The 27,337-nt window shown below is 36.6% G+C and overlaps 2 protein-coding genes across 2 annotated transcripts; one reads left to right on the top strand and one right to left on the bottom strand.

The window, feature by feature from the left end:
- Positions 1 to 4,304: 4,304 nt before the first annotated feature.
- On the top strand, positions 4,305 to 6,104 carry LOC132555459 (uncharacterized). The gene is made up of 2 exons (XM_060219811.1): positions 4,305 to 4,879; positions 5,393 to 6,104. Exons 1-2 carry the CDS (start codon positions 4,305 to 4,307, stop codon positions 6,102 to 6,104), a joined length of 1,287 nt encoding a protein of 428 aa, XP_060075794.1.
- A 327-nt stretch (positions 6,105 to 6,431) lies between these two features.
- On the bottom strand, positions 6,432 to 9,485 carry LOC132555458 (uncharacterized). The gene is made up of 3 exons (XM_060219809.1): positions 9,280 to 9,485; positions 7,588 to 8,613; positions 6,432 to 6,476 (listed from the first exon to the last, which is right to left on the bottom strand). The coding sequence occupies exons 1-3, from the start codon at positions 9,400 to 9,402 to the stop codon at positions 6,432 to 6,434; spliced, it is 1,194 nt and encodes a 397-aa protein (XP_060075792.1). The 5' UTR covers positions 9,403 to 9,485.
- Between the last annotated feature and the right edge of the window lie 17,852 nt (positions 9,486 to 27,337).

Below are 27,337 nucleotides of genomic sequence, written 5' to 3'. Positions count from 1 at the left end.
CACCTCACTGCAGTCTTTCCGTACAGATCATGGGGATGATTCAAAATCTGCTAAGGTCACAAGACCTACAACAGGACGAACGCTGATGACAGAGGCTTCGCCGAAGGAAGCTAAATCCTGTGGAACTTTGTGTAAGAATAACCACGATCTGAATTGTTGTAAACAATTCCTATCCAAACCATTGGATAAACGTAAGGAATATGCAAGGGAGAATGGTCTTTGTTTTGGATGCCTTGGGACAGGACCCATATCAAAGAAATGTACTCAGCGGAAACAATGTAAAACATGCGCCAAACCCCATCCCAGTTCCTTACATGGCGATCTGTGAAGGTCAAAGCCTAATGGCAAAAATAATAATGTTATAAATAATACGAACCTTGATGGCGTTAAGGCTCCTGCGTCTACTAATTCCCATGTGCACTCTGCATTCAACAGTACATGTACAAGTTGTAAGAGTTCAATGGTTGTACCAGTGTATATTTCTCATTGTGACAACCCCGGAAGGGAGAAATTGGTTTATGCCTTGTTGGATACGCAGTCAGATACTACGTTTATTCTGGAGGATACGTGTAGATCTGTTGGAATTTCGTGTGTGGATGTCAAACTTCTACTTTCTACCATGTATGCAGAAAATCGAGTAGTGGACAGTCGAAAGGTAAAGGGCCTCGCCGTCTGTGGATTTAACAGTTCTCTGAGCATACCACTCCCTGATACTTTCACACGAAGCATCATGCCGGCCAACCGAGCTCACATTACTACACACGTGGCCAGACAATGGTCTTACTTGGTTCCTATTGCGGATGAGCTAATGCCGTTAAACGATTGCGAAGTCGGACTGCTCATTGGATGTAATTGTGCGCGTGCATTGGTTCCGCGTGAGGTAATTGCGACAGTGGACCCTATGCTCAGAGGACTGACCTTGGATTGGGCATTGTGGGTACTGTTGATGGGGCTAGCTTAGAAGACGTTGATCCTGTTGGCACGAGTCATCATAGTATTACGTGTACGGTGCCACCTGCTCTATTATCGGGTGATAGCGAAAAGGTTCCTGACCATGTAGTATTCTCCTTTAGGTGTAGTATCAAGGAGATTATTAATCCCGAAGAACTCGTGTTGATTCTAAAACAGGATTTCAACGAACCCTGTGATACCAACGCAACTTATTCGCATGAGGATTGTCAATTCCTCAACCTGCTGAGGGACGGAATTCACATCGACAACGGACATTATGAGATGCCATTACCGTTTAGAGAAGGCATGCCGTGCCTTCCGAACAACAAGACATCGGCACTAAGTCGACTTCAACAGCTGAAGAAACGCTTGGATTCTAACAACAAATACCAGGAGCAATATACTTCTTTCATGGCAGAGCTAATAGGAAAGGGCTTTGCAGAAAGAGTCCCAGAAGCGGAAGACAGGCATGAATGGTATATTCCTCATCATGGTGTTTATTACCCCCAGAAACCGAATAAAATTTGGGTAGTCTTTGACTGCAGTGCTAACTTCAAGAGGGAATCCTTAAATTCTCACCTTTTACAGGGACCAGATCTTACCAAAACTCTTATTGGTGTCCTGTGTCGTTTCCATAAAGAGCCGATTGCGTTTATGTGCGACATCGAACAAATGTTCCACCAGTTCAAGGTAAACGTTGAACACAGAAACTATCTCCGATTCTTGTGGTGGGAAAATGGAGACAGCCGTGGTGAGCCGATTGAATATCGTATGAGGAGGATATCGAGCTTCTTCGTGCCTCTGAGATGTCTTCAGATATCTGCGATCAGAAACGGAAATGTCGTTTCAAAGGTGCATCGTCTCTGTGTGGTTTGGATCCGTTCCTCGACGAAAAAAGGAATTCTGCGAGTCGGTGGACGTATTCGACAGGTTGAATTTAGTACTGAAATGAAGCATCCTGTCATCCTCCCCAGGAAAGCTCATATCACTGAGCTTGTGATTCGTCATTTTCACCAGATTGTGAGGCACCAAGGACGTGGTATGACCACAAATGAAATTAGAGCCAATGGCTTCTGGATTATCGGATGCAGCTCTGCTGTGTCGAGTTGTATCTACAAATGCGTAACATGTCGCAAGCTGTGAGGCTGCTCTCAGGGTCAGAAGATGGCTGACTTGCCTGCAGAGAGACTGCAGACTGAACCTCCATTGATGTTTAGTGGAATGGATCTCTTTGGTCCCTTTTACATTAAGGAAGGCCGAAAGGTGTTGAAGAGGTACGGTGTTCTATTTACGTGCATGTCGAGTCGTGCCATCCATCCGGAAACGGCAAACTCTCTGGATACCAGCTCGTTCATTAATGCACTAAGAAGATTTCTCTCTGTTCGTGGTCCAGTAAGACAATTGAGATCGGACAGAGGAACAAATTTTGTGGGTGCTGAGCGCAAGCTCAAAGAAGCTCTTCAGGAATTTGATGATCAGGCGCTTCAGCGGTACCTCTCCGACAAGGGTTGCGATTACATTGGCTTCAAGATGAATGTACCCTCCGCTAGCCACATGGGTGGTGTATGGGAGAGACAGATCCGTTCGGTCAGGAATGTTCTTGCGTCGTTGGTATTTTTTTCAGATTTAATAAGAACGGGCTCGTTACCTGGTAAACGACAGTGGAAAACATTGGTAAATAAGTATGTATATATATTTGAAGAAAATGAATTGAAACAAAGAATGTCAAATGACAGTGACTTCTTCCGGTTCGCGTCGATTCATAACAAGCTAGATTCACATTGCTTGTGGAAACTTGCTGCAAAATATCCTCAGTACTCTAGATCTATACATTGTATTTTAAGATGGCGTTGAACCTCTCGCAGATCTACCAATATGGAATTGTGCCATGTTTGTGGACAATTTTACAATGATTCTGTAACTCATATTGTTCTACATTGTGATGCAAATGCAGGTATTAGAGACGAATTATGGTGCTATGTTATTAACATGTCAGATATTCAATTCAGTGTCCATATACATAACTTATCGGATTTCGAATTAACTAATGCTCTGTTAGGCAGTCTATTAAAGTATGATTTATCTTCAGAGAAAACGGAACAATTCAGATTAGGCGCTATCTCATATGCATGTCAAATGTTGAAAAACTATTATCAGTGATCTGATTTTTCTGGTACATATAAGTACCAAAACACTATATCTTGAAAATGTGTTGAAGGAATAGTTTAGTGAAATACTTCTAATTAACCATCAAAACATATTGTAACTTTATATATATGTATGTGCGTGTTGGTGTGTACGTGTGTAAATTTATGTAATGTATTGATGTTTATATAGTTGTCTTTGTAAATCTTCATATTTGGAGGAAATACAGATAATAACAATGGGCAGATTCATGTCCCCTTATAACCGTATATAGGAATATTGCTAATTAGGCTGTAATTAATTTATTTATACATATATCCCTTAGATTTTCTGCAATTTTGTCCGTTATTGCAAGCACATGGAGGATATCTAGTGTAATACAAGATAGTTGCTGAAACAAAATTATGTTTGTCCTTCATGGATATGACAAACTGGGGTGAAGTGTGGGAGAATACCACATACAAATATTTCCTAAACAATATTTACAATTAAGAAACAATCTTCACCAAAGTATCTCTAGATGGATAGATATTTTGTTAATTTGGTTTTAATGGATTAACGATGAATTTTAATAGTATTGTGCCTTGTTTGTTAACCAGCTGGTCGACAGACACATTACAAAAGACAAGCCGTTACATCATCAGAGTAATTTTAATTACATAATGTGTAGTCTGGCTACATGGTGTATACTGTATACAAATGCTATTAATGGGCGTGGCTTAATAGGATATAAGCAGGAAACACAGGAGTTCTATTTCATACCAATTCACACTTTCAACAAATTCGGTTCTCTGGAAGATGTGGAATATCAGGTAGCTACTTCCAGATCCTCCAACATCTCAATTAAAGCTGTCAAACAACCTTTAGTTAAATAAATAGTATAGCTAATTATCAAAGGTCCCCCACTTATCTCTATTTTTATTAATGATAATGGATACAATAATAAAATGGAATTGTAGAGGTCTTCGTTCCGATATTGATGATATTGTTCGACTGTCTCAGGAACACAATTCCAGTGTAATGTCTAATTGCTTTGGTCCTGTAGGCAACAAAGCAACCGGTGGAGTTGCTAACCTTGTCAATAATCAAGTCCCTCACAGAAACATACCATTAAATAGCCCTTTCCGATAACTAGGTTATCTCCCCTTACTATACGACGCGCTGCCGACACTATCTACTTCCGGGGGCTATTATCACCAGAATCAATAATGGCGGACAAAGGGATTAATGAAGCGTGTGTAAACAACGATAGCCTGGAGAGGTTTACCATCGTAGAATTAAAGGGCTACCTGAGTAATCGTGGACAAACTGTCTCGGGGAACAAAAGACAACTGATAGAACGTGTGAAAGGTGCGAATCGACTGGGATTAGTTGATATCAATGTGACCAAGGCCGAAGACGACATCGAGTTATTTGAAAGAAAAGTAAATAAACTTACGACGCCGCTGGGAGAAGTTCTTGTTCACCCCACTGGATTAAAACTTTGGAGTGATGATTTGTCAAGTGTACCAGACTTTTATCAGAAAGATATTTACAATTATATCGTTTTGAAAATGAATTGTAAAAAGCAACTTAAATCTCGAGTATTTTATGAAGATGGACATGTACATTCCGTTCAGATCTGTGAGATTGACGAGAACTCTAGTCATTGCTATGTGAAATGCAAAGTTTTGCCATCGTTGCCATCAGCCAATAAGAAAAACACACCTGACTATGATGTGTGGGTCATGATGTCGAAAGTGTCTGGGTGTATTAATTCAGCAGAATGCAATTGTACTGCAGGGTAAGCATATTTATGTAAATTAGTATAAAATTACTTTTATTTATTAAAACAGTAATTGTATAAATGTTGTATGATTATATAAAATGAACTTTTCATAGTGGTTACTAAGAACTTCTTGTATATAAATTTATTACTGGCTTTTTTTGTCATTATATCAGTTTCTCTTTATAAATGCAAAGGGGTTTGAATTAATGCAAATCTGACTTGTCTATGTATATTGGGACATATCAGTAGTGCATTTGTATTTCAGACATAACAATCCCCTGTGGGATGATTATAAGTGTTTCTGAACATAAATATTATTATTTAAGTAAATTAATAATGATATAAACATAAGTGTAAATATAAATGTTTATGTAAAATAAGTTAAATATAGTCATTATGATTGACAACTAAATAGTTTTGAAATTCAATAAGCTTTCAAATTTCAAATATAATATATTAAAAAAAAACTGAAGAAAAGTAATCTTTAATTTAAATCAATCAGTACATGCATATTTTAATTTCTTTCAGTGAAGGGGAGGCCTGCAATCATATAGCTGCCCTACTTTATGCCATTGCTGATGTTACGGAGAAGAAAATTAATGGGAAACTTGCCCCAACATCGCAGAAGTGCAAATGGAATAATCCAAGAAAAAGGAAATTAAGCCCAAAGAAAGCAGAGAATGTATTGTTTAGAAAACACACATTTGACCGCGAAGCACCAGCAAATAAATGCATCAAAGTGTTTGATATACAGAAGTCAACAGTAAATGTGGAACGTTTCCGTGATAAACTTATCAGTAACAAATCCAAGGCAGGTTGGTTGACTAATTTTGTGAAAGACACAGGCACAGTCAAAGAGATTACAATGCCATTACCTCTTCTTCACAACATTAAGTTCCAATTCTCCAATCACACAGATTTGAAAAGTGATCATTGTAAATCACGTTTTGTGTCATATTTTGAAAAACTCAAAATAAGTGAAAGCGAATCTGTTACAATAGAACACTTGACACGTGAACAGTCCAAGAGTGAATGCTGGCAGTCTGCCCGAAAGGAAAGAATAACCTCATCTTATTTTGGCAAGGTGATCAAGCGCAAACATATGAGCGAGCCAGATGCTCTTTTAAAAGACATATGTGGTTATCGGACTTTTTCCAATAAGTTTGTGGAGTATGGTCAGAAACATGAGGCTGCTGCCAGAAAGACATATATCCGTCAGATGAAAAAATCTCATCCTTGACTTACTGTTAAACAGTGTGGCTTGATAGTGGATAAGAAATTCCCGCACTTAGGAGCAAGCCCTGATGGACTGGTCTACTGCACATGTTCAGAGTGCAAACCTGTTGGTCATGGACTATTAGAAATCAAGTGTCCAGCATCAATGCAGTGGAGAATGTCAACACCCCAGGAATGTGCAAAAGTTTCAAATTTTTTCTGTTACCTCAATGATAAAGGAAAAGTCAAACTTAAAACAAATCACAATTATTACTTCCAGGTGCAGGGGCAGATGGCAATCACAGGGAGAAAGTGGTGTGACTTTGTAGTATGGACATTAAGAGGGACAGCATCAATTCAGAGGGTATGGTTTGACCAGGAACTGTGGGTTGACATGCTGAGTAAATTGAGCACATTTTATGTGGACTCATTTCTTCCTGAACTGTTCAGTGGACGTGTTTCAAGAGGACTTAAGTTATTTCCATAACTGTGCCAATCAAAGTACTTCTCATATATACTTTGTATGAAACATTACATTGAGGGTTTTGTACTATAATTTCTATCAAGTGCTGCTCTAATAAGTGTATATATAATACACACAAGATGTATCGAATTGAAATATTCACTCAAGTTTTCAATTCTTGTTCAGACACTTAAATATTAGTATGTTTTCATTAGCATATTTCAACTTAAGTAATTATAATATATAATTGTGTTATTGAACTACAAAATGATGTTTAATATAATTATTCAAATTATCTTCAAATAAACAGTAGATTGTTAGAACTGATATTTTATTGTGTACCAGCAACTCCATAATAAATATTTTGTATTGTGTGTATATGTTGATTTATTTTTAGATTTTATTTCCTCAGCACAGAGATTTTGAATTACCAACCTTCAAAACTTGGAAATGTTATTTTAGAATTATTTATGACTCAAATGTGTTAATATAATTCAGCTTCTGATACAGAACACAACTCCAAATTTTCAAATTAAACCAAATTTATTATTTACATAGCAAAGTTTGCATTCTCTTAATCATTATTATGCCCATATATTTTATTGATATGTAAAAATTTCGACACATCAAATAAACTACAAGAACTACCAATAGCTCCTTCGCCTGTTGTGATTGAATCTTAAGTTTTAGAATTTATTATGTCACAATGTAACAATCATATACATTTAAACAAGTAAAATGTTGGAACAACAAGAGGCAGTCAGACAGAACATAAATAACTGATTGGTATCTACTTTCGTTTAAATCTATTTTCTGGAACCAAGGGAGGTTGTAAGTTTGTAAGTCTTGCACAAAGTCGCCAAACTTTTGACGCACGATTAGCCATAGTGATTGGCATGACACCCTGTACAATTCGGAAATTCTTTATTCTCTCCATTTGCCGCTCCACATGGATACGTGCATTAGCAATGTCTTTTGTTTTTTTAACATCATTCTTTGAAAATTGTGTTTTCTTTCTCTTGAAGGGTGGAATGATCAGCTTTACTCCTCTTGGTGTAGTCAAATCAGAAATAGTAAAGCCCTTATCAGCCATTATTGCATCACCTGCTTCACACATTTCAACTAAACCACTTTCTATGGTGATCTGTTTGTCACTAATGCTTCCACACCAAAGATCTGAAACATATGTCACAACTCCAGCTGGGCTTATTCCTACCAGAGATTTCCAGGTCATGTGGGATTTGTAGTCACTGTACATAAGAGATTTTAACTGTAATGATGAAGGTGTTTCTGTCTGTATCTCTGTTGCATCAATAACCACTCTTGTTGTTGGAAATTTTTCTTTAAAAATTTCAGGCATATTACTATCTATAGCTTCTCTACTAGGCCACATGACAAGAAAGGATAACTGACTGTCTAAAAAGTCAATCCACCTGTTGAAAATGTCCCCACATGTGCTGGTTGAAATGCAAAATCTAAATGCTAAGTCCTCTAACAAGAGACCCAATCTTAAACGCATTAGCACCATAAAAAACTCATCAATGGCACGTAAGATGCGTGGACGGCCACCAGTTCCATTGCCGTTAACACTTCGAGATGTTCTTTCTTCAGCATCATCTCTTAGCTCATCAAATAAAGCATCAAACGTGTCTGCATCTGGAATGCCGGTATAAAACATAAGTTTCTGTCCATCTGATTTGATGTCATCATATGTCAGTATGGGGAGGGATACCTGTGCACTAGCATCAACACAAACAGTTTCATCATTGGTCTGACAGTCAGCATCTACAAAACGACGAACGAATGAGTCACCTTCTGTTTGAGTTCCAATTGTTCTATTCGATGGCATTGTCTGAACATACTGATTTCTTATTGATGAGTAACTTTCCACATCCGAATGTCCCAAGTAGTCATGGATTCGCAGGGATGTATCTAATACCGACTCTGATGTAACAAACCCCTGTGCACTGCTCAAAGAATCATCACTGTTTAAACTGATGTTGCATTCAATTTCTTGTTCAAGAACCTCTGGAACCTCATTTTCTATATCATTTTGGTTTTCATCAAGTTTCTGTAAGAAAAAAAAATACAGAATTAATTTTAATTTACAAATCTATTCACACCAATTTCATGAACTGAATATATAAACACTGTATATTTATTCTATAAATAAATTACCTAAAGCATATTTTTTTTTCTAAATTAAGATCACACATCTACATATGCCAAGATTTACAAATACACAGTGCTAATCAGATATATTGAAACTTTTCATCTTGCACTTAATACTTTTTTATACATATTCTCATACATATTATATTCATTATAACATTTCATTTTCAAATGGTGTCAGGGTTACTTGTATACTGTAGTAGTATCTGCTAGTCTATATTCGATGAAAACATCTTTGATGTCACGTTTTGTAAGTAATTGGCTGTTAGAGGTAACACTATTCATGAATATTTACCACCTAAGATCATATCCCGTTATTACAGCTATTTATAAAATTGTGTACATAGCAGGATACAAAATAATTAATCTCTGTATAATGACCTGTAAATTTGGGTTACCTGTTGTCTTGAGTGTCGATGAGGTTTTTATTTATTGTTATAACATGTACATGAATGCGCTACGTAAAATTTCTTGTATGAAACACAATGGGTTATCGCGACCGAGCAACATAATCATGAAAACAATTTGGCGTTATATTTTTTTATATGTTTAAGAAAAAGCTTACCGAAGTTCTGAATGATTTACTTCCAAAACATGATGGAATCGGGTTGATAGGCGAAGGTCCTTCCCTGTCGGCAAAATGGTCTGAACACAACAAACTATTCCTGGTATACTTAAATGTTTTCATCACAAGTTTGCATCGTTGCAACCAAACTTTTTTCACTCTTTCGATTGCTGGAAATCTGTGCAGTGATATACGCTTAGAATCAACCTCTTTTCCTCTGTAGTTGCTACATATACAACAATATTTCTTCGTCTTGGGAGGCATCGTTACGTTTTTTTATCACTCGTTGTCACTGAAGCCATAGCCCCCGGAAGTAGAACATGTAAACTAATTCTAGCGCCGCCTCGCGGCAAAAGTAAGAAAAACAGGGGGAGATAACATAGTTATCGGAAAGGCCTATAGAGACCTCCTTGCAACGGGACGGGGAAAATTACAACAGATAGCACCAGAACAGGAAGTGTAATCAATGCACATGCGTAGTGTTGTACTTTCGGTTTGATCAACTTACATGCGCAGTGATTTACTTTCGGTTTATAAATATATGTATGTTATCGTATCTACATACATGTATAGCTAGCCGGCGTGGTATTTAACTCTACAAGAGCTTCGTTTTTTTAACTAAACATCGACACGGATAATTTCTTTCTTTGTGTACAGCATAATATATTGGCTGACTTTAAGTTACATTTAGAGAGGACTTAATTGAGGTGAATGAGTATTGCAATAAGTAGAAGTGAGGCGAGGCCCGTGAGGCGAACCATTATACTACAGGAATGTGACTGACATGTGATCATTATCTATTTTTCTCTAATTTTATATAAATTTTACCGATTAGTGGTCATTTAATATCCTTCTATCCTTAATAGTGATGGAATATTATTGGTAAATGACCATTATCCTTTTAGTCCTAATATTACAAGAATCTTGTATTGATTGCATCATAACTGTATTGTGTGTTCTAGATACCTCAATATATATAACTTATGAACTAAAAACAGTTAAGAAATATTGTGTTTCTACTGCTTCAAGTAGCTTTTATATTTATTCTGGGATATCTGCGGGTTAATTTTCTCAAAACATAATAGAATGTCGGAACAATTGCCGTGGGTACAGTATTTTGATGCTGATCATGTTACTGACCCCTACCATGGCCAGGTTTCTGATCCTGAGGACTGCAATGACATTATTCGTGAATTCTGCTACCAGACATCCACTACGTACTCTGTGACAAGATGTACGAAGAATTTTGGACATTTTAGTCTTGGTAAGTCATTCAAGTAGAAATGATAGGAATATTGAGGACTGTGATAAATTTCTGATATTCTGAGGACAGAAGTGTACACCATTTCAAGACAAACATGTAACATCAGGAATACATTCCCAGTACTTTTAGGTACCGTAGTCCTTAGTCTACATGTGCACTGTTATGTGATTCGATCAACAAACAAATTTTCTGACAGGATCAGGGTTTGTATACATGAAGTTTCTGTTATGAAGTGTATTTAAGGTTTGTAGTCACCATGAGAATTTTAATGTGAGGTAGCGTTTAAAGATATCTTTTAATACATATATAAAATTTGTTGTCTTGATCAAGGGGAAGTTTCACATACACATTTAGTAAGTACAATATTTATCTACTAATATGTATTTGTACCAACTCATCAGAGAACTTCTGCTTAAGGAAGTTAAATCATGCAGTTAAACAATAGTGAAGTAACAGTTTGGTGTATATATATGTATTTTGTAATGTATATTTACTGTCTGCAGAACTTAATGGAGTTGAAGACCATTTTGTTCGATTCAAAAATGAAGGAAAGGTTGCCCACCAGTGTGACATTCCATCAAATGGTGCACCTTTTATGATAGTGGGCCTAAAACTGATGGAATGTCATCAAGGCCGTCAGCACAGGACCAAAAAAACAAAAGTAAGACATTTTCTATTACAAGCAAATCAATATCAATTTCATTATGTTGGATTAGTTTATATTATACATTTTTTAACAAACAATTAAATAAAGTAATGTAAGAACAATCATGTGGAGGTTAGACTTATTTAAGGGTCAGAGTATAACCTCATTGATGACATACTTTTTTAGGACACCAATCAAAGCCAGGTGGGAGAACATGGCTATAGCTTGCTGTCAAGCAGGAAGAGGCTGACAGGTACAAAAAAAAGGATGTCCTGCGGCTATAGTAATGAGGGAAGTCATTCATTTCGACCAGTACAAGGTATCAAATTGTCTTTAACAGTTCTGGTAGTTGTCAGTAAAAGTGAAGAAAATCAAAAATTAATCACCATCAAAACTTTAATTTAAAAAAAAATGTGGTAAGGATACATATTTCAATTACCGGGTATCAATGCAATTCATTTGTGATTTTTTTTACATTGCCAACATTTTTCCTAAATTCCAATATTTCTGTCTAACCTAATACATCTTACATACTAATATCTAGTAATACCAATACATATTTGTAGCACTGACATGATCCCCAGTCATTTTGTCAAAAATAGATAATGTCATTGAATAATATCTACTTTTTGATGTTGAGTATACATTTTGATCCATTCAATTTTGCTAGGTTCCACAGGATACAAGGTACTGGCGTGAAGGTATGTCAACAAAACTGAGAAATGACCTTCATTCATCCTGCTATGAGCAGGTTGAACAACGCAAAGTCATATATATAGATCTCCCAAAGGAACACAAAAATCACATCCTGGGAATGGTAAGTATCAAGTATAGGCCATATATATGTGTTATATATTCTTGTAAAAAGCTAACAATCATACTTGTAATTTATATTAATCATTTTTGAAAATGCAATTACAAAAGAAATAGAATATTCTCTTTGGATAATTCAATCATATGTACATTTCTATATAAAATGCAATATATCAATGATTAAACAAAAAATATTCTATAAGTTATCATCTAAATATTAAAACAGATCTACTGTACTCTCTCCCATCATTGTCTGGTTCTATCTGTTGTCATTTCAATATTACAACAGATACAACCAGATCTACATTCTCTCACATAATTGTCTGGTTCTATCTGTTGTCATTTCAATATTACAACAGATACCACCAGATCTACACTCTCTCACATCATTGTCTGGTTCTATCTGTTGTCATTTTAATATTACAACAGATACAACCATATCTACACACCCTCTCACATCATTGTCTGGTTCTATCTGTTGTCATTTTAATATTACAATAGATACCACCAGATCTTCACTCTCACACATCATTGTCTGGTTCTATCTGTTGTCATTTCAATATTACAAGAGATACCACCAGATCTTCACTCTCACATCATTGTCTGGTTCTATCTGTTGTCATTTTAATATTACAACAGATACAACCAGATCTTCACTCTCACACATCATTGTCTGGTTCTATCTGTTGTCATTTTAATATTACAACAGATACAACCAGATCTACACTCTCTCACATCATTGTCTGGTTCTATCTGTTGTCATTTTAATATTACAACAGATACCACCAGATCTACAATCTCTCACATCATTGTCTGGTTCTATCTGTTGTCATTTTAATATTACAACAGATACCACCAGATCTACACTCTCTCACATCATTGTCTGGTTCTATCTGTTGTCATTTCAATATTACAACAGATACAACCAGATCTTCACTCTCTCACATCATTGTCTGGTTCTATCTGTTGTCATTTTAATATTACAACAGATACCACCAGATCTACAATATCTCACATCATTGTCTGGTTCTATCTGTTGTCATTTTAATATTACAACAGATACCACCAGATCTACACTCTCTCACATCATTGTCTGGTTCTATCTGTTGTCATTTCAATATTACAACAGATACCACCAGATCTACACTCTCTCACATCATTGTCTGGTTCTATCTGTTGTCATTTCAATATTACAACAGATACCACCATATCTACACTCTCACACACCTTTGTCTGGTTCTATCTGTTGTCATTTCAATATTACAACAGATACCACCATATCTACACTCTCTCACACCTTTATCTGGTTCTATCTGTTGTCATTTCAATATTACAACAGATACCACCATATCTTCACTCTCACACATCATTGTCTGGTTCTATCTGTTGTCATTTCAATATTACAACAGATACCACCAGATCTACACTCTCTCACATCATTGTCTGGTTCTATCTGTTGTCATTTTAATATTACAACAGATACCACCAGATCTACACTCTCTCACATCATTGTCTGGTTCTATCTGTTGTCATTTCAATATTACAACAGATACAACCAGATCTTCACTCTCTCACATCATTGTCTGGTTCTATCTGTTGTCATTTCAATATTACAAGAGATACCACCAGATCTACACTCTCACATCATTGTCTGGTTCTATCTGTTGTCATTTCAATATTACAACAGATACCACCAGATCTACACTATCTTACATCATTGTCCGGTTCTATCTGTTGTCATTTCAATATTACAACAGGTACTACCAGATATACACTCTCTCACATCATTCGCTGGTTCTATCTGGCTTTCATACTTGATATCACTGTTCCTTGTGACAAAACCTTTCCGTTAGTACATTTTATAACGATTTTTGATTATGTGAGACAAAAGCAGCCAGCGGGGCCCTTCCTGACTTTGGTAGTTTGCTAGTATAGTTATTGTTATGTCATGTGATGTACTTTGTCCTCTTGTAGGCTGCTGATTTAAAATCCCCAATTGATGAAAGAGTTCTGAAGAAAATTTGTAAGCTTGTAGATGAAGGGGTCTATAATCCAAAAGAAATGCATCGACACCTTAAGATCTACATAAAAGATCTCTTCAAAGACCGAGAGTTGCCCAGAGTCACAAATCGGCGATTTTATCCAAGCAAAGATGACCTCAGAAAAATTATATATCGGCAGAGGCGCAAAACATTGCACAGCCTGATTGACCAGGAAGACCTGGAAGAGAAAATACGTGTGTGGCAAGAGGAGCGTCCAGATGACATGTGGACTTTCCGAAAGTCATCATTTGTGAAGCGTCCTGTCATTGAAGATGACTTTGAAGAGGATGGTGGCTGCTTTGTTGTAAATGAAGATCAGTCTTTCCTAGTCATTTACCAGTCTTCCTGGCAGAGAAGATTGCTTTCACGGTATGGAAAGGAGCTTGTGTATCTGGATGCCACATACAGAACCACAAAGTATGCATTGCCATTGTTTTTTCTGTGTGTTCAGACAAATGATGGCTTCTGTGTTGTTGGTGCTTTCATCACAGAAAGAGAAGACTCCATCTCAGTAGCAGAAGCTTTACAAGTCATCAAGGATAACAATCCAAACTGGACCTGTAAAGGTTTCATGATAGATTCCTCTGAGGTAGAAGCAAATGCCATTCAGAATGTTTTCCCAGGTCAGTTTTATGTTTATCTTAGGTGTGAACATTCATGTGACCTAACTTTTTCCATATTGTGCCTGTATGTCAGGCAGGAATATAATAAAAAAGAGTTGTTTTTTTCTTAACAAAAAAACATGTCCTGTAAGACTTAGATTGCTTTCATAGACATTGTAAGTGGCAACTGGAATAATAAAGAAGCTGCAGGAAGATCCTGTTGCATGTAGTCTTAAATAACAGAAATAAATTTAAAGCTGAAATGTAACATTATTATCTTTAATATGTTAACAGGTTCAAACATCTTCATATGCGACTTTCATAGAAAACAAGCCTGGCACAGATGGTTGGTTGCCTCAAAGCATGATGTGACAAGTCAAGATCAAACTTCAGAGTTATTAAATGTAAGTTTATGCCTGAATAGATCAGCAATTAATTCAACATGTAAATATCATGTACACATATCTAATTTAGGACAGAGCTTAGGGTTTATTAACAAATGTTGATTTGAGAGAAAATTTTATGTTTTAGTCAGTGGCAGAGTCATTTACTGAAGCTGATTTCAACAAGAATTTGAAGAACCTTCATGACAGTGAAATATGGAAGAGTCAGCCAAAGCTTCGTCAATATATCAATGGGCAATGGCTAGCCAATGATAAACACAAGGTAATATTAATTAATAAAAGATCGAAGCACAGCAATATAATTTTGTATACATTGTAGTAAATAAGGGATACTTATACTATTCATTACCTCTGTAGCTAGGCAGTGTAGACCAATGATATACTGTAAACAAACATTTTCGTGTGCGATTTATTTTCGCTAATTTCCCGTTGAATGAAAATTTGCAAAAATTAATTGCTGTGAAATAGTTTCAATATGACAGGTATTTACCGAAGCCAATACGCTTGAGTGATTTTAACTTGGACGGTCACAAAATTAAATTGGCCCAATTAGACTTTGAAAACGCGAAATGAAGTTGCCACGAGTATTTGGTACGGAAGGACAAGTTAAGGAGTTTGTAACTTGATCTGCTCCGAAAAGAGTTTGACTATTATGATTACTGTATATCATAAGAAGCCTAAGACTGTGAATTATAGCGATAACAGTAACTCCAGATGCTGTTTTTGATTTACCTGTCTTTCCATACTTTCATACATCCAAGTAGAAGCCTTCTGCTTGAGACATTTCTTGATTATCATGACAAATTCCACAGATCACATGATTTTTAGCTGATCTTTGATTAATAATCCTCAACATGAGTAGATACATGCCAGTTTTGAAATATTTTTAGTTTATTCTAATTTCCTCTGTTTTAAAGATGTGGGTGTGGGCCTATAGAGGAGATGGTCTCACTCTGGTTGTAAACACCAACAATGGTGTTGAAGCACAGAACAAGGTGTTTAAGTATGAATACCTTGCATCACTACCCATGAAGACTGTGTCCAGTCTGATGACCCTCCTTGTAGACGATTTTTTCGTGGATTCATATCGAAAGTAAGTCACGATGTGTAGTGTTTAGATGTAGAGTAATGGGAAATAACTCTGATTGTCTTATGTGTGGAGTTATCGTTCTTGTGAAACATCCGGGCAGTATTATTAAAACAGGCGGCCATTGAACGAGACCAGTTTTGTGTGTTATGATTCAATTCGGGCTCTGATTCAATTCGACACGACAATCTGGTGACGAGGATATTGCGAATACGTTAGTAAATGTATCAAGAACTGGTGTATGTAAGAAATACGAACTGTCATTTGTGAAAATGTCTTCGATCGACCTGAATGGTATTGAGCCGTTCAACGCACATGGTGACCCAGGTCATTTACAGCAGGAATGGAAGCGATGGCTTCGTAGTTTCGATTTATTTGCCACTGGCAAGGGTGTAACAGACAAGAAACAGTTGAAAGCGTTATTACTACACTGTGCAGGTGTACCAGTTCAAGACATCTATTTCACGCTAACAGAGGCGGAGGGAGGTGATGAGTATGCTGTAGCGGTAGCCACACTGAGTAAACATTTTGAAACAAAAATAAACGTGCCATACGAACGGTATGTATTTCGGTCAATGTGTCAGGAAGACGAGTCTATCGAACAATTCATCACCAGACTCAGAAGACAAGCAGTTCTTTGTGAATTTGGGAACATTGAGGAACAAATAAGGGATCAAATAATAGAAAAATGTAAATCTCATAAACTTAGAACCAAATGTCTGGAAAAGGGGAAGGAATTGACACTTGATCAATTACGCACAATCGCGGCTACAATGGAAATGGCAGATGTCCAGGCTAAGAAAATGGAGTCTCCTCTAAGCTCAGTCAATCAGATAAACTTTGTGAAACAAAAGGACACAAAACGGTCAACAAGTAGTAGCACAAAGGCTTTATGTTTTCGATGTGGACGTGAAGGTCATTTCGCGAAAGATTCAGGCTGTCCAGCGAAAAACAAAAAGTGCAATAAGTGTGGTAAGATGGGGCATTTTCGTGCATGCTGTAAAACAAAGGAACCACGTTGCCTAAAGGCAGAGAGGTCAACATTGTCAAAGGTCAAAGGTAAAGTGAACTGTGTAGAGTCAGAGGCAGAGTATGCATTTAGTGTACAACACACAGATGCAGACAGACTTTCGTTCATGGTTGGTGGTCACAAAGTTGATATGGTTGTGGATAGTGGAGCGACAGTCAATATCATTGACAAGCCTACATGGGAGGACTTAAAGAAAAGAAAGATTGTGTGTCGTTCAGAGAAAACTGACAAACGGCTGTGTTCATATGGAGCAGATAAACCTTTATCGTTACTTGGCAAATTTATTACTACGGTGTCTGTTGACGGAAGTGATGATGAAATTGAGGCTGCCTTTTATGTACTTGATGGCACAGGTTCGGCTTTATTAGGGAGGGCTACGGCAGTAGATCTCGGAGTGCTGAAAATCTACTCAGTCCATGATGATATATTGGATAAGTACAAGTCATGTTTTGGAGGAATTGGGAAGCTGAATGACTTCAAATTGAAGCTTCATATTGATCCATCTGTAAAACCGGTGGCACAACCTATGTATAGGATTCCTTACAGTCTACGAGAGAAAGTCGGTGCTAAACTTGATGAACTTGAGGATCAGGACATTATCGAGAAGGTGAATGACCCAACGCCGTGGGTTAGCCCGGTAATAGTTGTCCCAAAACCTAATGGCGATATCAGGATATGTGTGGATATGAGACAGGCTAATCAAGCTATAGTCCGTGAGAGACACCCAATACCCACTGTGGACGAGATACTGTACAATATGAATGGGAGTACAGTGTTCAGCAAATTAGATATGAAGTATGGATATCACCAGATAGAATTAGAAGATTCATCAAGGGAGATAACTACATTTGTGACGCATCAAGGATTATACAGGTATAAGCGGCTGATGTTTGGTATCAGTTCAGCACCAGAGAAGTATCAACAAATCATATCACAGACATTTCATGATTGTGAAGGGGTTCAGAATATATCCGATGATATTGTGGTTCATGGCAGGGATAAACATGAACATGATCAAAGGCTAGAGAAAGCATTGTGTAGACTGCAGGAAAAGAACTTAACTCTGAACAAGGAGAAATGCGAGTGGGGAATGGACAAGATCACATTTATGGGTCATGTATTGTCAAAAAATGGAATCGCGCCGACATCCGATCGTTCAAAGGCCATTATTGAGGCTCAGAGGCCACAAAGTGCATCTGAGGTGAGAAGCTTTTTAGGCATTGTCAACTTTAGTGCTCGCTATATTCCAAACTTGGCTACATTGTCTGAACCCTTGAGACGACTTACCAAGTCCAGTGTAAAGTTTTTGTGGGGACAGGAACAGGAGGATTGTTTTCGAGCATTAAAGGAAAGCCTTGTGAACGCAGATACATTGGGACATTTCCGATTAGACGCAACAAAAACACAACTTGTGACTGACGCGAGTGATGTAGGTTTAGGGGCTGTACTCGTTCAGGAATCTGAAGGCGAGACCAAAGTTATCAGCTATGCTAGTCGTACACTGACTGATGTTGAAAGAAGGTACTCAACCACAGAAAAGGAGGCCTTAGCAGTGGTTTGGGCATGTGGAAAGTTCCACATATACCTGTATGGCATTGATTTTGAGCTGGTGACAGACCACAAACCATTGGAAATACTGTATGGTCCAAAATCCAAACCTAACGCGCGTATTGAACGGTGGGTTATGAGACTGATGCCCTACAATTTTCGTATTAGGTATCAACCTGGTAAACAGAACATTGCTGACGCATTGTCGCGACTTGTGAAAAGGAAACACAGTGGTGTAACAGATCTACAAACAGAAACAGAGCATTATGTCAGAGCTGTGGCAGAGAGAAGCACCCCAAAAGCAATGACAACTCGTGAGGTGGAGGAAAAATCCAAGTCTGATCCCGAGCTAACACTGGTGAGAAAGGCTTTATCTGCAGACCAGTGGGAAAAGGAATGTGTAAAGTATTATGCGGTAAAAGATGAACTGTCCCAGATAGGGTACCTGCTGTTACGTGGAACACGATTAGTTATTCCAGCAGTGTTACGAACAGAATGTATTAAATTAGCTCACCAGGGACACCTTGGTATTGTCGCTACAAAGCAACAGCTACGAACTAAAGTGTGGTGGCCAACTTTAGATAAGGACGTAGAGGCTTATGTCAAGTCATGTCATGGCTGTCAAGTGGTAAGTTCATTGCCACGGCCCGAGCCCATATCGCCGACCCCTATGCCATCAGGACCATGGCAGGATCTCTCGATAGACCTGCTAGGACCTTTACCGTCAGGACACTACGTGTTTGTTGTAATAGACTATTACAGCAGATATTATGAAGTGGACATTACAAAGGATATATCTAGTGAAAGGATGATTGATGCACTTGAGAACATGTTTGCACGTTATGGACTTCCGGTATCGATTACATCAGATAACGGTCCTCAGTTTGTGTCGGCCTTGTTCGAGGAATTTCTATGTGATAATGGAATTCATCACAGACGTGTTACTCCGCTCCACCCAGCAGCAAATGGAGAGGTGGAACGACAGAACAGATCTATCATGAAACGAATACGTATTGCTCATGCTGAATCACGTGACTGGAAGAAAGATTTGAGAACTTATCTTTTGGCATACAGGGGCACGCCCCATGCTGTAACAGGTGTTTCTCCAGCAGAGTTAATGTTTGGGTGTAAATTGAGGAATAAAGTACCTCAACTTGATGTTCATCGGAATGAAACCATCGAAGAAGGAGTTCGTGATAGAGACTGGTTTGCAAAAGTCAAAAACAAACTTTACATTGATGAAAAACGTGGTGCAAAAGAATCAGATCTAGTTGAAGGAGATCAGGTGTTAGTTAAACAGTCGAGGAACAATAAGCTAAGTTCTCCATTCAACCCAACTCCGTTTAAACTCCAAAGGAAAGTTGGAAATCAGTGTACTCTTGTTTCTCCTGAGGGAGTTGAGTATAAGCGTAACAGTACACATGTAAAAAAGTACGTTCAGAGTCCAGAGTCTCTGGTAGAGAGCAAATCTACAACTGCTACTTCTGAAAGTGAAAGTTTGACCATGTCTGACAACAATGTATCGAAGCAGGACAAAGCCGATGACGATGTCATGCATAGGTCTACTAATGATGGAATGGAATCAAACTTGTCACATCAGGTGGAGATCCCGCGATCAAGACCAGTGCGCGAGAAAACTAAGCCTAAGCGGTTTGATGATTTTGAAATGACATAACTTTGTGTGAAAGTGAAGTTTTGCATAGTTGGATTACAGTGACATTGTGATTCAAGTGTAGTTTAATTTTCAAGTCCTAAGTAAGGAATGTTTTACAGGAACTGAGTTTTAAATTTTAACAGTTAGTGTGTTACATGGACTTGAATACAGTGAAAATTTAGTATTCTCCATGAACTGTGTTAATTTGGAAATTTTGAGTTTAAATTTAAATTGATACAAGTTGTCTGATCATATCAAATAGAACTTTGAAGATTTTTGAAAGGCAATAATATTCATTGTAATAGTGACAGTCTTAAGAGGGGAGAAGATGTAGTGTTTAGATGTAGAGTAATGGGAAATAACTCTGATTGTCTTATGTGTGGAGTTATCGTTCTTGTGAAACATCCGGGCATTATTATTAAAACAGGCGGCCATTGAACGAGACCAGTTTTGTGTGTTATGATTCAATTCGGGCTCTGATTCAATTCGACACGACACGATGTGGTTTTGATATGTGTTGTCAACCAGATACTGGCCATAGTGTTGACCTGTGTAACTTGTTAAAAAAATAATTACCCATATTTTCAGACTTTCAGAAAGAATTTGAAAGAATTAAGATAATTTTTTGGACTTAAGCTTTTGTAATAACAGTGTTCAAACATAACATGGAACATTATACAAATGCATACAAATGTGATAACTATGCAGTAAACCCTTTAAAATACCTTGTCACCCCTGAAGGGCAATAATTAGATACTACATGACTCTAGGTTGGCAGCACTGCATGTATGTCTCTTCATAAATAAAACATGGCATATATTTTACATTTAATTCAAAGCTTTTCAGGGATTCTTGGAGCGAGAAAAAAAATAAATGAAAACATGATAAGCAGATTAAAAAAAAAACAAGTACTGTTTGATTTGTGTAGCTCTTTTGAATGAAGTCACTTTGCTATCTGCTTAATTAGTTTTTGAATTAGTATAATATAATAAGGAATATTTAATGCTTTCTTCACATACCGATATAAATGTTTGAAATTTCAGTATTTTTCAATGTTTTGGTAAGTAATACTAGTATTTTGTAAAAACTGTGTGCCTTGGTGTCAGCTTTGCTTGGTGTCTGGTGTGATTCATCTCTATTCACATTTTCCCATTTCCTCACTCATCACTTTATATTTCAGTTCTGCAATAGAGTGCTGCATATCCCAATTTCTTAGGTGTCAAAGCTGTGAACCTCATTCATCCCTTAAACATACGGCATGGTTGTGAGTGTATGTGTATTGCCAAAGAACCAAACCAAAATCCACTGACATGCATCTCGTATAGTTTGAATATGCGGCACTCTACTGAATAATTCATTTTAACAGTATTTCTGATCACCATTTATCTACCCCATCAACTCACCAAACATCTGTATAATATCACTCTTTTTACTTCCATTCAACACTTTAAGTACAGTTTCTCTCAGACTAGTAATTCTTTTTAAGCTGAAATGGTTATGGGTTTTTGTTATAATAATCCAAAGGAAGGAAAGCAAGTGAATATAAAAAAAATCAGTGTTGAATATAACTCTTAAAATGAACCCCCTAAAGGAAACCTGCAGATTGAGAATTTACTTGTTATTTGTGTTTGGTGTTGTATATGTATTAATCCACCATCCAATGTCAAATATGACCAAAATCATGTGTTATGCACTAATAATCAGAAATGTCCTATTTGATGTTATTACTGCTGTTACATGAATTGAAGATTGTTTGTTACAGTGTGCTTGCCTTGTTATTTAACTGTTACTGCCAATCATTCTGTTTGTAAACTTGTAGGATTTTTTAACTAGAGATTAACCAATAATACCTATTGCTTAATAAAATAAGGTAACAAAAGCAATTAATGAAATGATTCATTGAAGTACAAGCATATTCTGCTTACTATTTCTTAAGCCAAATTACCGGCGGGTAATGACGTTTTGGTTGAATTACTCAGACAAGTATGTAAATACGATGCGCTGACATGGTAAGTCTGTTAACCTAATGATGCTCCACACCAAAGACAAGTGAGATTAATGACATATGGTATAGAATTTCATAGACATGTCACTCCTGTTTATTTTATGATATAATATTGAACATTTTGCAGTGTATATTACACATAAAAGAATTAGGATATAATTAGGATAAACTTTTCTCTCAATATCATCAATACCAGCATGCATTTTACATTCCGCAATCTTAGCTCCTACCATTGCTACGGTTTCAATTAATTTACCTGTAAATATTTTACCTTTTCCAGATATCTTCAGAGCAATGTTACCATGTCAGCTGGTTGGAGGGAGCCATCTGTCTCCATTCCAAAAGAGCTCCACCACCGACCCAGGTACTTTGTACAGCACATCAGGGATGCCACACAAAAGTGTGCAGACATCACTGCCAGCATGATCACCTCGGTGACAGATACAGAGTTTCTAGTGCAGTCAGCTAGCCATCAGTCACGTGTCTACAGAGTCAGTTTGGGTGGAGAATCCATTATGCCATCTTGTGAGTGCAGGGAATTTATGAAAACACATCTTCCTTGCAAACATTTCTGTGCTTTGATGTGCCATTTTGCAGGTGATATTACTTGGAACTCCTTGCCAGAATTCTACATAAACAACCCTCATTTCATCATTGATGAGGATTGTGTAAACCTGACAGAGTTCCAAGATACCCCTCAGGAATCCCAAGGAAATACCACACCAGCTCCATGCCAGGCTAGAGAGGACATAGAAGTCAAAGACCAGAAGCATCCTCATGGGCCTTCACTAGGGGAGTCTGCCAAGCGGGTCAGGGAGCTGCTGCAGTATATCCGTAACCTTTCCTACATCGCAGATTCTATGGAGGTGATGGAGGAAGTGAGGGAGCAGCTGTCAGCAATAGCTGATCAACTGAGACAGAAATGTCCAGCTAGTGGAACTTTGCTTTTGGAGCAGCCTGCACCAGCCAAGATCTTTACTAAAAAGAGAAAATTTCCCAACAACAAAGAGTCTTTGAAACAGTTACCAACTAGGGCCAAGAGAAGACGTACTACCAAACGTTAGTATAATGAACACTGATTTCAGGCAATACCTGTACTTTCATTTGCAAGAAGATATGCACTGATGATTTGTTACCATAACTGAGACTAGTAGTCTAAATAAATTTCTTTTTAGGTCATCTAACCATAAAGTTTAAGATGATATGCATCAGCTGTCATTGTGTGCCATTCTTTATGCACCAAACAGAATCTTTTCCCCTTCAAACAACTTCTTCTCAAGAACTGAAAGGTTAGAGTATTAATATTAGGCCTGTATTTCTGGACGAAGGGCTATATATTAAACGAAGTTAAATTTTTTCATATGAATGACCTTGAACTACTTCAAATTCACCAGGATGAAAAATGATGAAATCTGGCATGATGCATGCTGGGATGATAATCATCCATGGAGTATTTCATGTCATAGTGCAGTTTGAAGTTGGTTGTAAAGTTCCACAACAGGACTTAACCTGCAAAATCTTTAGGCCGATTGGCCTTCTTGTTTCAATTAGACAGTTTCTAAAAAAAAATGTACAGTGTCAATGTTTCCAAATGACCATTAACACCTTTGGGTCTCTTGTTGCAATTCAGATCAATCATATTAAAATTCCATAAAAGTCACTATTTGGCATGTATTACATAGGTTGGTGTTTTACAGGCCAGGTTGAATTCATTGAGCAATAGGGTGATTTGTTTTGTTACTTGACAGTCTTTGAAATTTAGATTTCAGTGATAATATAACAGTATTTAGACAGTTTAACAGCAGGAATGAAATCTGGTACTTAGCCAGCAGGTATTAGTTGTTGGTTGATTTTTTATTTTGTCCATTTTCAGACAAATATCAGACAGTATATGATGGTGAGTTATTGACATTTTAGAAAATCCTCAATGAGACAACTTTATGTAGATTAAGTGACTGAAATTTATCATTCAGTGTCTAGTTAGTGTCAACACAACACTCCAAACTTTCTTGAGAATGACAAAGATCTCAAATATGAAAAATGGAAGTTACTTACATATGCTCTCTTTTACAAAAAGGTGTTTAAGTAGAACTCATTTAGATGATGTATTTATTTAAGCTGATTGAATAAGGTTAAAGTTCTTGGTTGATTCTCAGTGTTTTAATTTCCTAATGCCAGTTCAGTACTAATCATGATGATGTAACAGACATTAAGTCGTTAAATTAACTGTAACCATTTTAAAACAATTTAAATAAATCGAAGTAAATTTTTAGTGTATTTATATATTGTTGAATTATTCTGATGTCACAGAAGGCATCAAAGATAATTTTAATTAAGAGAAATGGTAATGAGTCATGAATATTATTTATTTATTAACTTATCAATTTAGTTATAAAATAGTTTTTAGTATATTACAACATTTGAACATCAGCTTATATTGCAGATTCTGGTGCTCTGTTTCATTCAGTAAAGGAATCCATCAAAGATGAAGCTAAGCCTTTGGAAAAAAAACACAAAAGGAAAAAGACCAGTATGTATATAATCTCTCGTCACAAATTGTTGTCTGCTTACATATATTTTAATCTAATATCTGGTACTTGCAAAGGATTAAAGTATCTTGGGGGAGTCTGAGCTTCAGGACTGTCAAGTCAAGATCAAAGTCACCATATTACTATTTGTATTTTTTTAGAAAATCTTTGTTGGTACTATATCTATAGTGGCTTCATACCAAATGGGAACTGATAAAACCTCGATACAATAACTAGGAATTAGCATAACATCTTGCACAAGGTCGAGTTGCAGGGATGTTGGGCCAAGGTCAAGGTCACCATTACAATTTTTAGAGAATAAGCGGCCTCATTCTTCAAGTTGTGATTTTGATGAAAATTCCCTCAACATTAAAGGACTGTTATATCTCGGACAAGTTGAAGTTGGAGGAATGTCATGTAAAGGTCACCATTACTATGTTCAGAAATCTTTGTCGGCATGCACACTCTTAATAGCTTTATTCCTTTGGGGTTTTTATAAAACATTACACTATAACTGAAGACCACTATATCTCAGACAAGTTTCAAAAATGTTAGGTCTATGTCAAGGCCATTGTTACTATTTTTAGAATTTCTCCTAGATATTTTTTTAAAACATATATACCAGACACCACCAAGCTTTCTAGGTAGGTTTGGGACATGTAATGCTTCAGTAGGCTTGTCTTTGAGAGGATGATATTGAGATGATTCTGTGGTAAATCAGCATATGGTTGCAAAAAAACAAACAAAAACAAAAACAATCCATGAAATAAAAGTGTATGTATGAAGTACATTATACATGTATATATATATATTCTTGAATCCAGATGTTCAAGTTTCAATTCCTTAAAATCAAATTTTTGACCTGTGAAAAGAACCAGATACAAACTGTTCTTTCATTTTTTTTAAGGAAAGACATTTATCAGTGATGTAAGAGGATCTTCAGAAAATGTACAAAAAAGTACTTCAAGTATGTATGGTTATTGCATGCTGTCAATAGAGGCTCGATTGTTGATACAATTTGTTCCGTAATTGTTCTCAAGTGAGGTCTCTAGACTGATCATATCATTCTTTGTGTGTGCTTACAAATACCGTAAATGCTTTTGCATGAGTTCAGATTCTAGCTCACTTCAATCTATGATGAAGAAAAAGATGACCGTTATTGCAAACTTTCTTGTATAGTAGTGGTTGTTTTACACAATTACTAAAACAGGAAACTGGCAATGGTAATATTGTTATAAACATGACATACACTTAGCCCATGTCGTATACAGAACATTATATTTGTTAAATACCAAACATATTTTTATACATTTATGGCATTTACAATACATGAAATTTTTCTCTCAGTGAATTTGTTTTAGTGCATTTCGCTCAAATAGCATAGGGCTAAGATCGATTGCACTAATCCCTATTTCAGTGTCCTTCTAAAGCAGTACTTTATATTTGAGGTTATCGGTTGCATTTTGTCAATGCACAAAAAATTGAGTGCTCCAAAATAAATACATTTATTTCTGAAATTGATTAACACAGGGTACACCTACATTGGTATCCACTGAATTTGTATCGTGTGGTTTCAATTAAAAGGAATATTTTTATGTTGTTTTGTAGAATCTCCCAAGTACTCCACTTCCAGGTTTGAAGTTTTGGAAAGAATTCAAGGTTAGTAAGAGTACCAAACCAACTGTAACCTTTTTAGCAGGAACAGGTGTAGAGGATTGGAATTGCTATAAGCAATGTCCATCCATCTTTCCACTTTTCTATCTGTATGGGTTAATATTTATGAAGTAGTGTGTCACATACATCATTGTACCCAATGCAGGTCACTGTGATCTACATTTTCACCTTCATCTAAACATTTAGTTCAGCCCTATCCGGCGGGGGGCACTGTGATTTGCCAAATCATGTCATTTATTGTACATTTTCCCCCCTCACCTTGTTGATAACACCTTGAAACAGGTAGGTATTGCATTCCAACTGTGTACTGTTCTTCATGTGTTGTTTATCTGTTCAGTTATTATATTTCCTTCTTTATCAAGACTAATTTATGTTTTATGCAATATGAGGGAGTATGAATGTTTTAAAATTACCAGTAGTTTCTTGGAAATCATGCAGAAATATTTATAATGAATGAAAGCAAAATCCCTAAATTTGTTTTAAAGTGAAGAATCATCATCAGGAAATAAATAAAGAAGTAAAGCTGTGCTCCTGAATCCAAAGTTAAGAATGTATGATATTGTAACCACTGTTAAGTCTTAATGGTTGAAACTGCTTAATGATGTATAAATCAATTAGGACTGTTTAAACATAAGTGTTATGTTACATAATTTACACACAGTGTGTATATGTATAGTAGTGAACACTTTAAAGTTAAGAAGTAAGATAAAACTTATATCCCTTTTACCTATCTTCTCTGATTTTACTAAAACTTTTATGTA

Source organism: Ylistrum balloti, unplaced genomic scaffold (assembly GCF_031769215.1).
Source record: "Ylistrum balloti isolate Yb309-2 unplaced genomic scaffold, AGI_CSIRO_Ybal_v1 Utg370492, whole genome shotgun sequence".
Lineage (NCBI taxonomy): Eukaryota > Metazoa > Mollusca > Bivalvia > Pectinida > Pectinidae > Ylistrum > Ylistrum balloti.
This window is presented reverse-complemented; position numbering and strand designations above follow the sequence as displayed.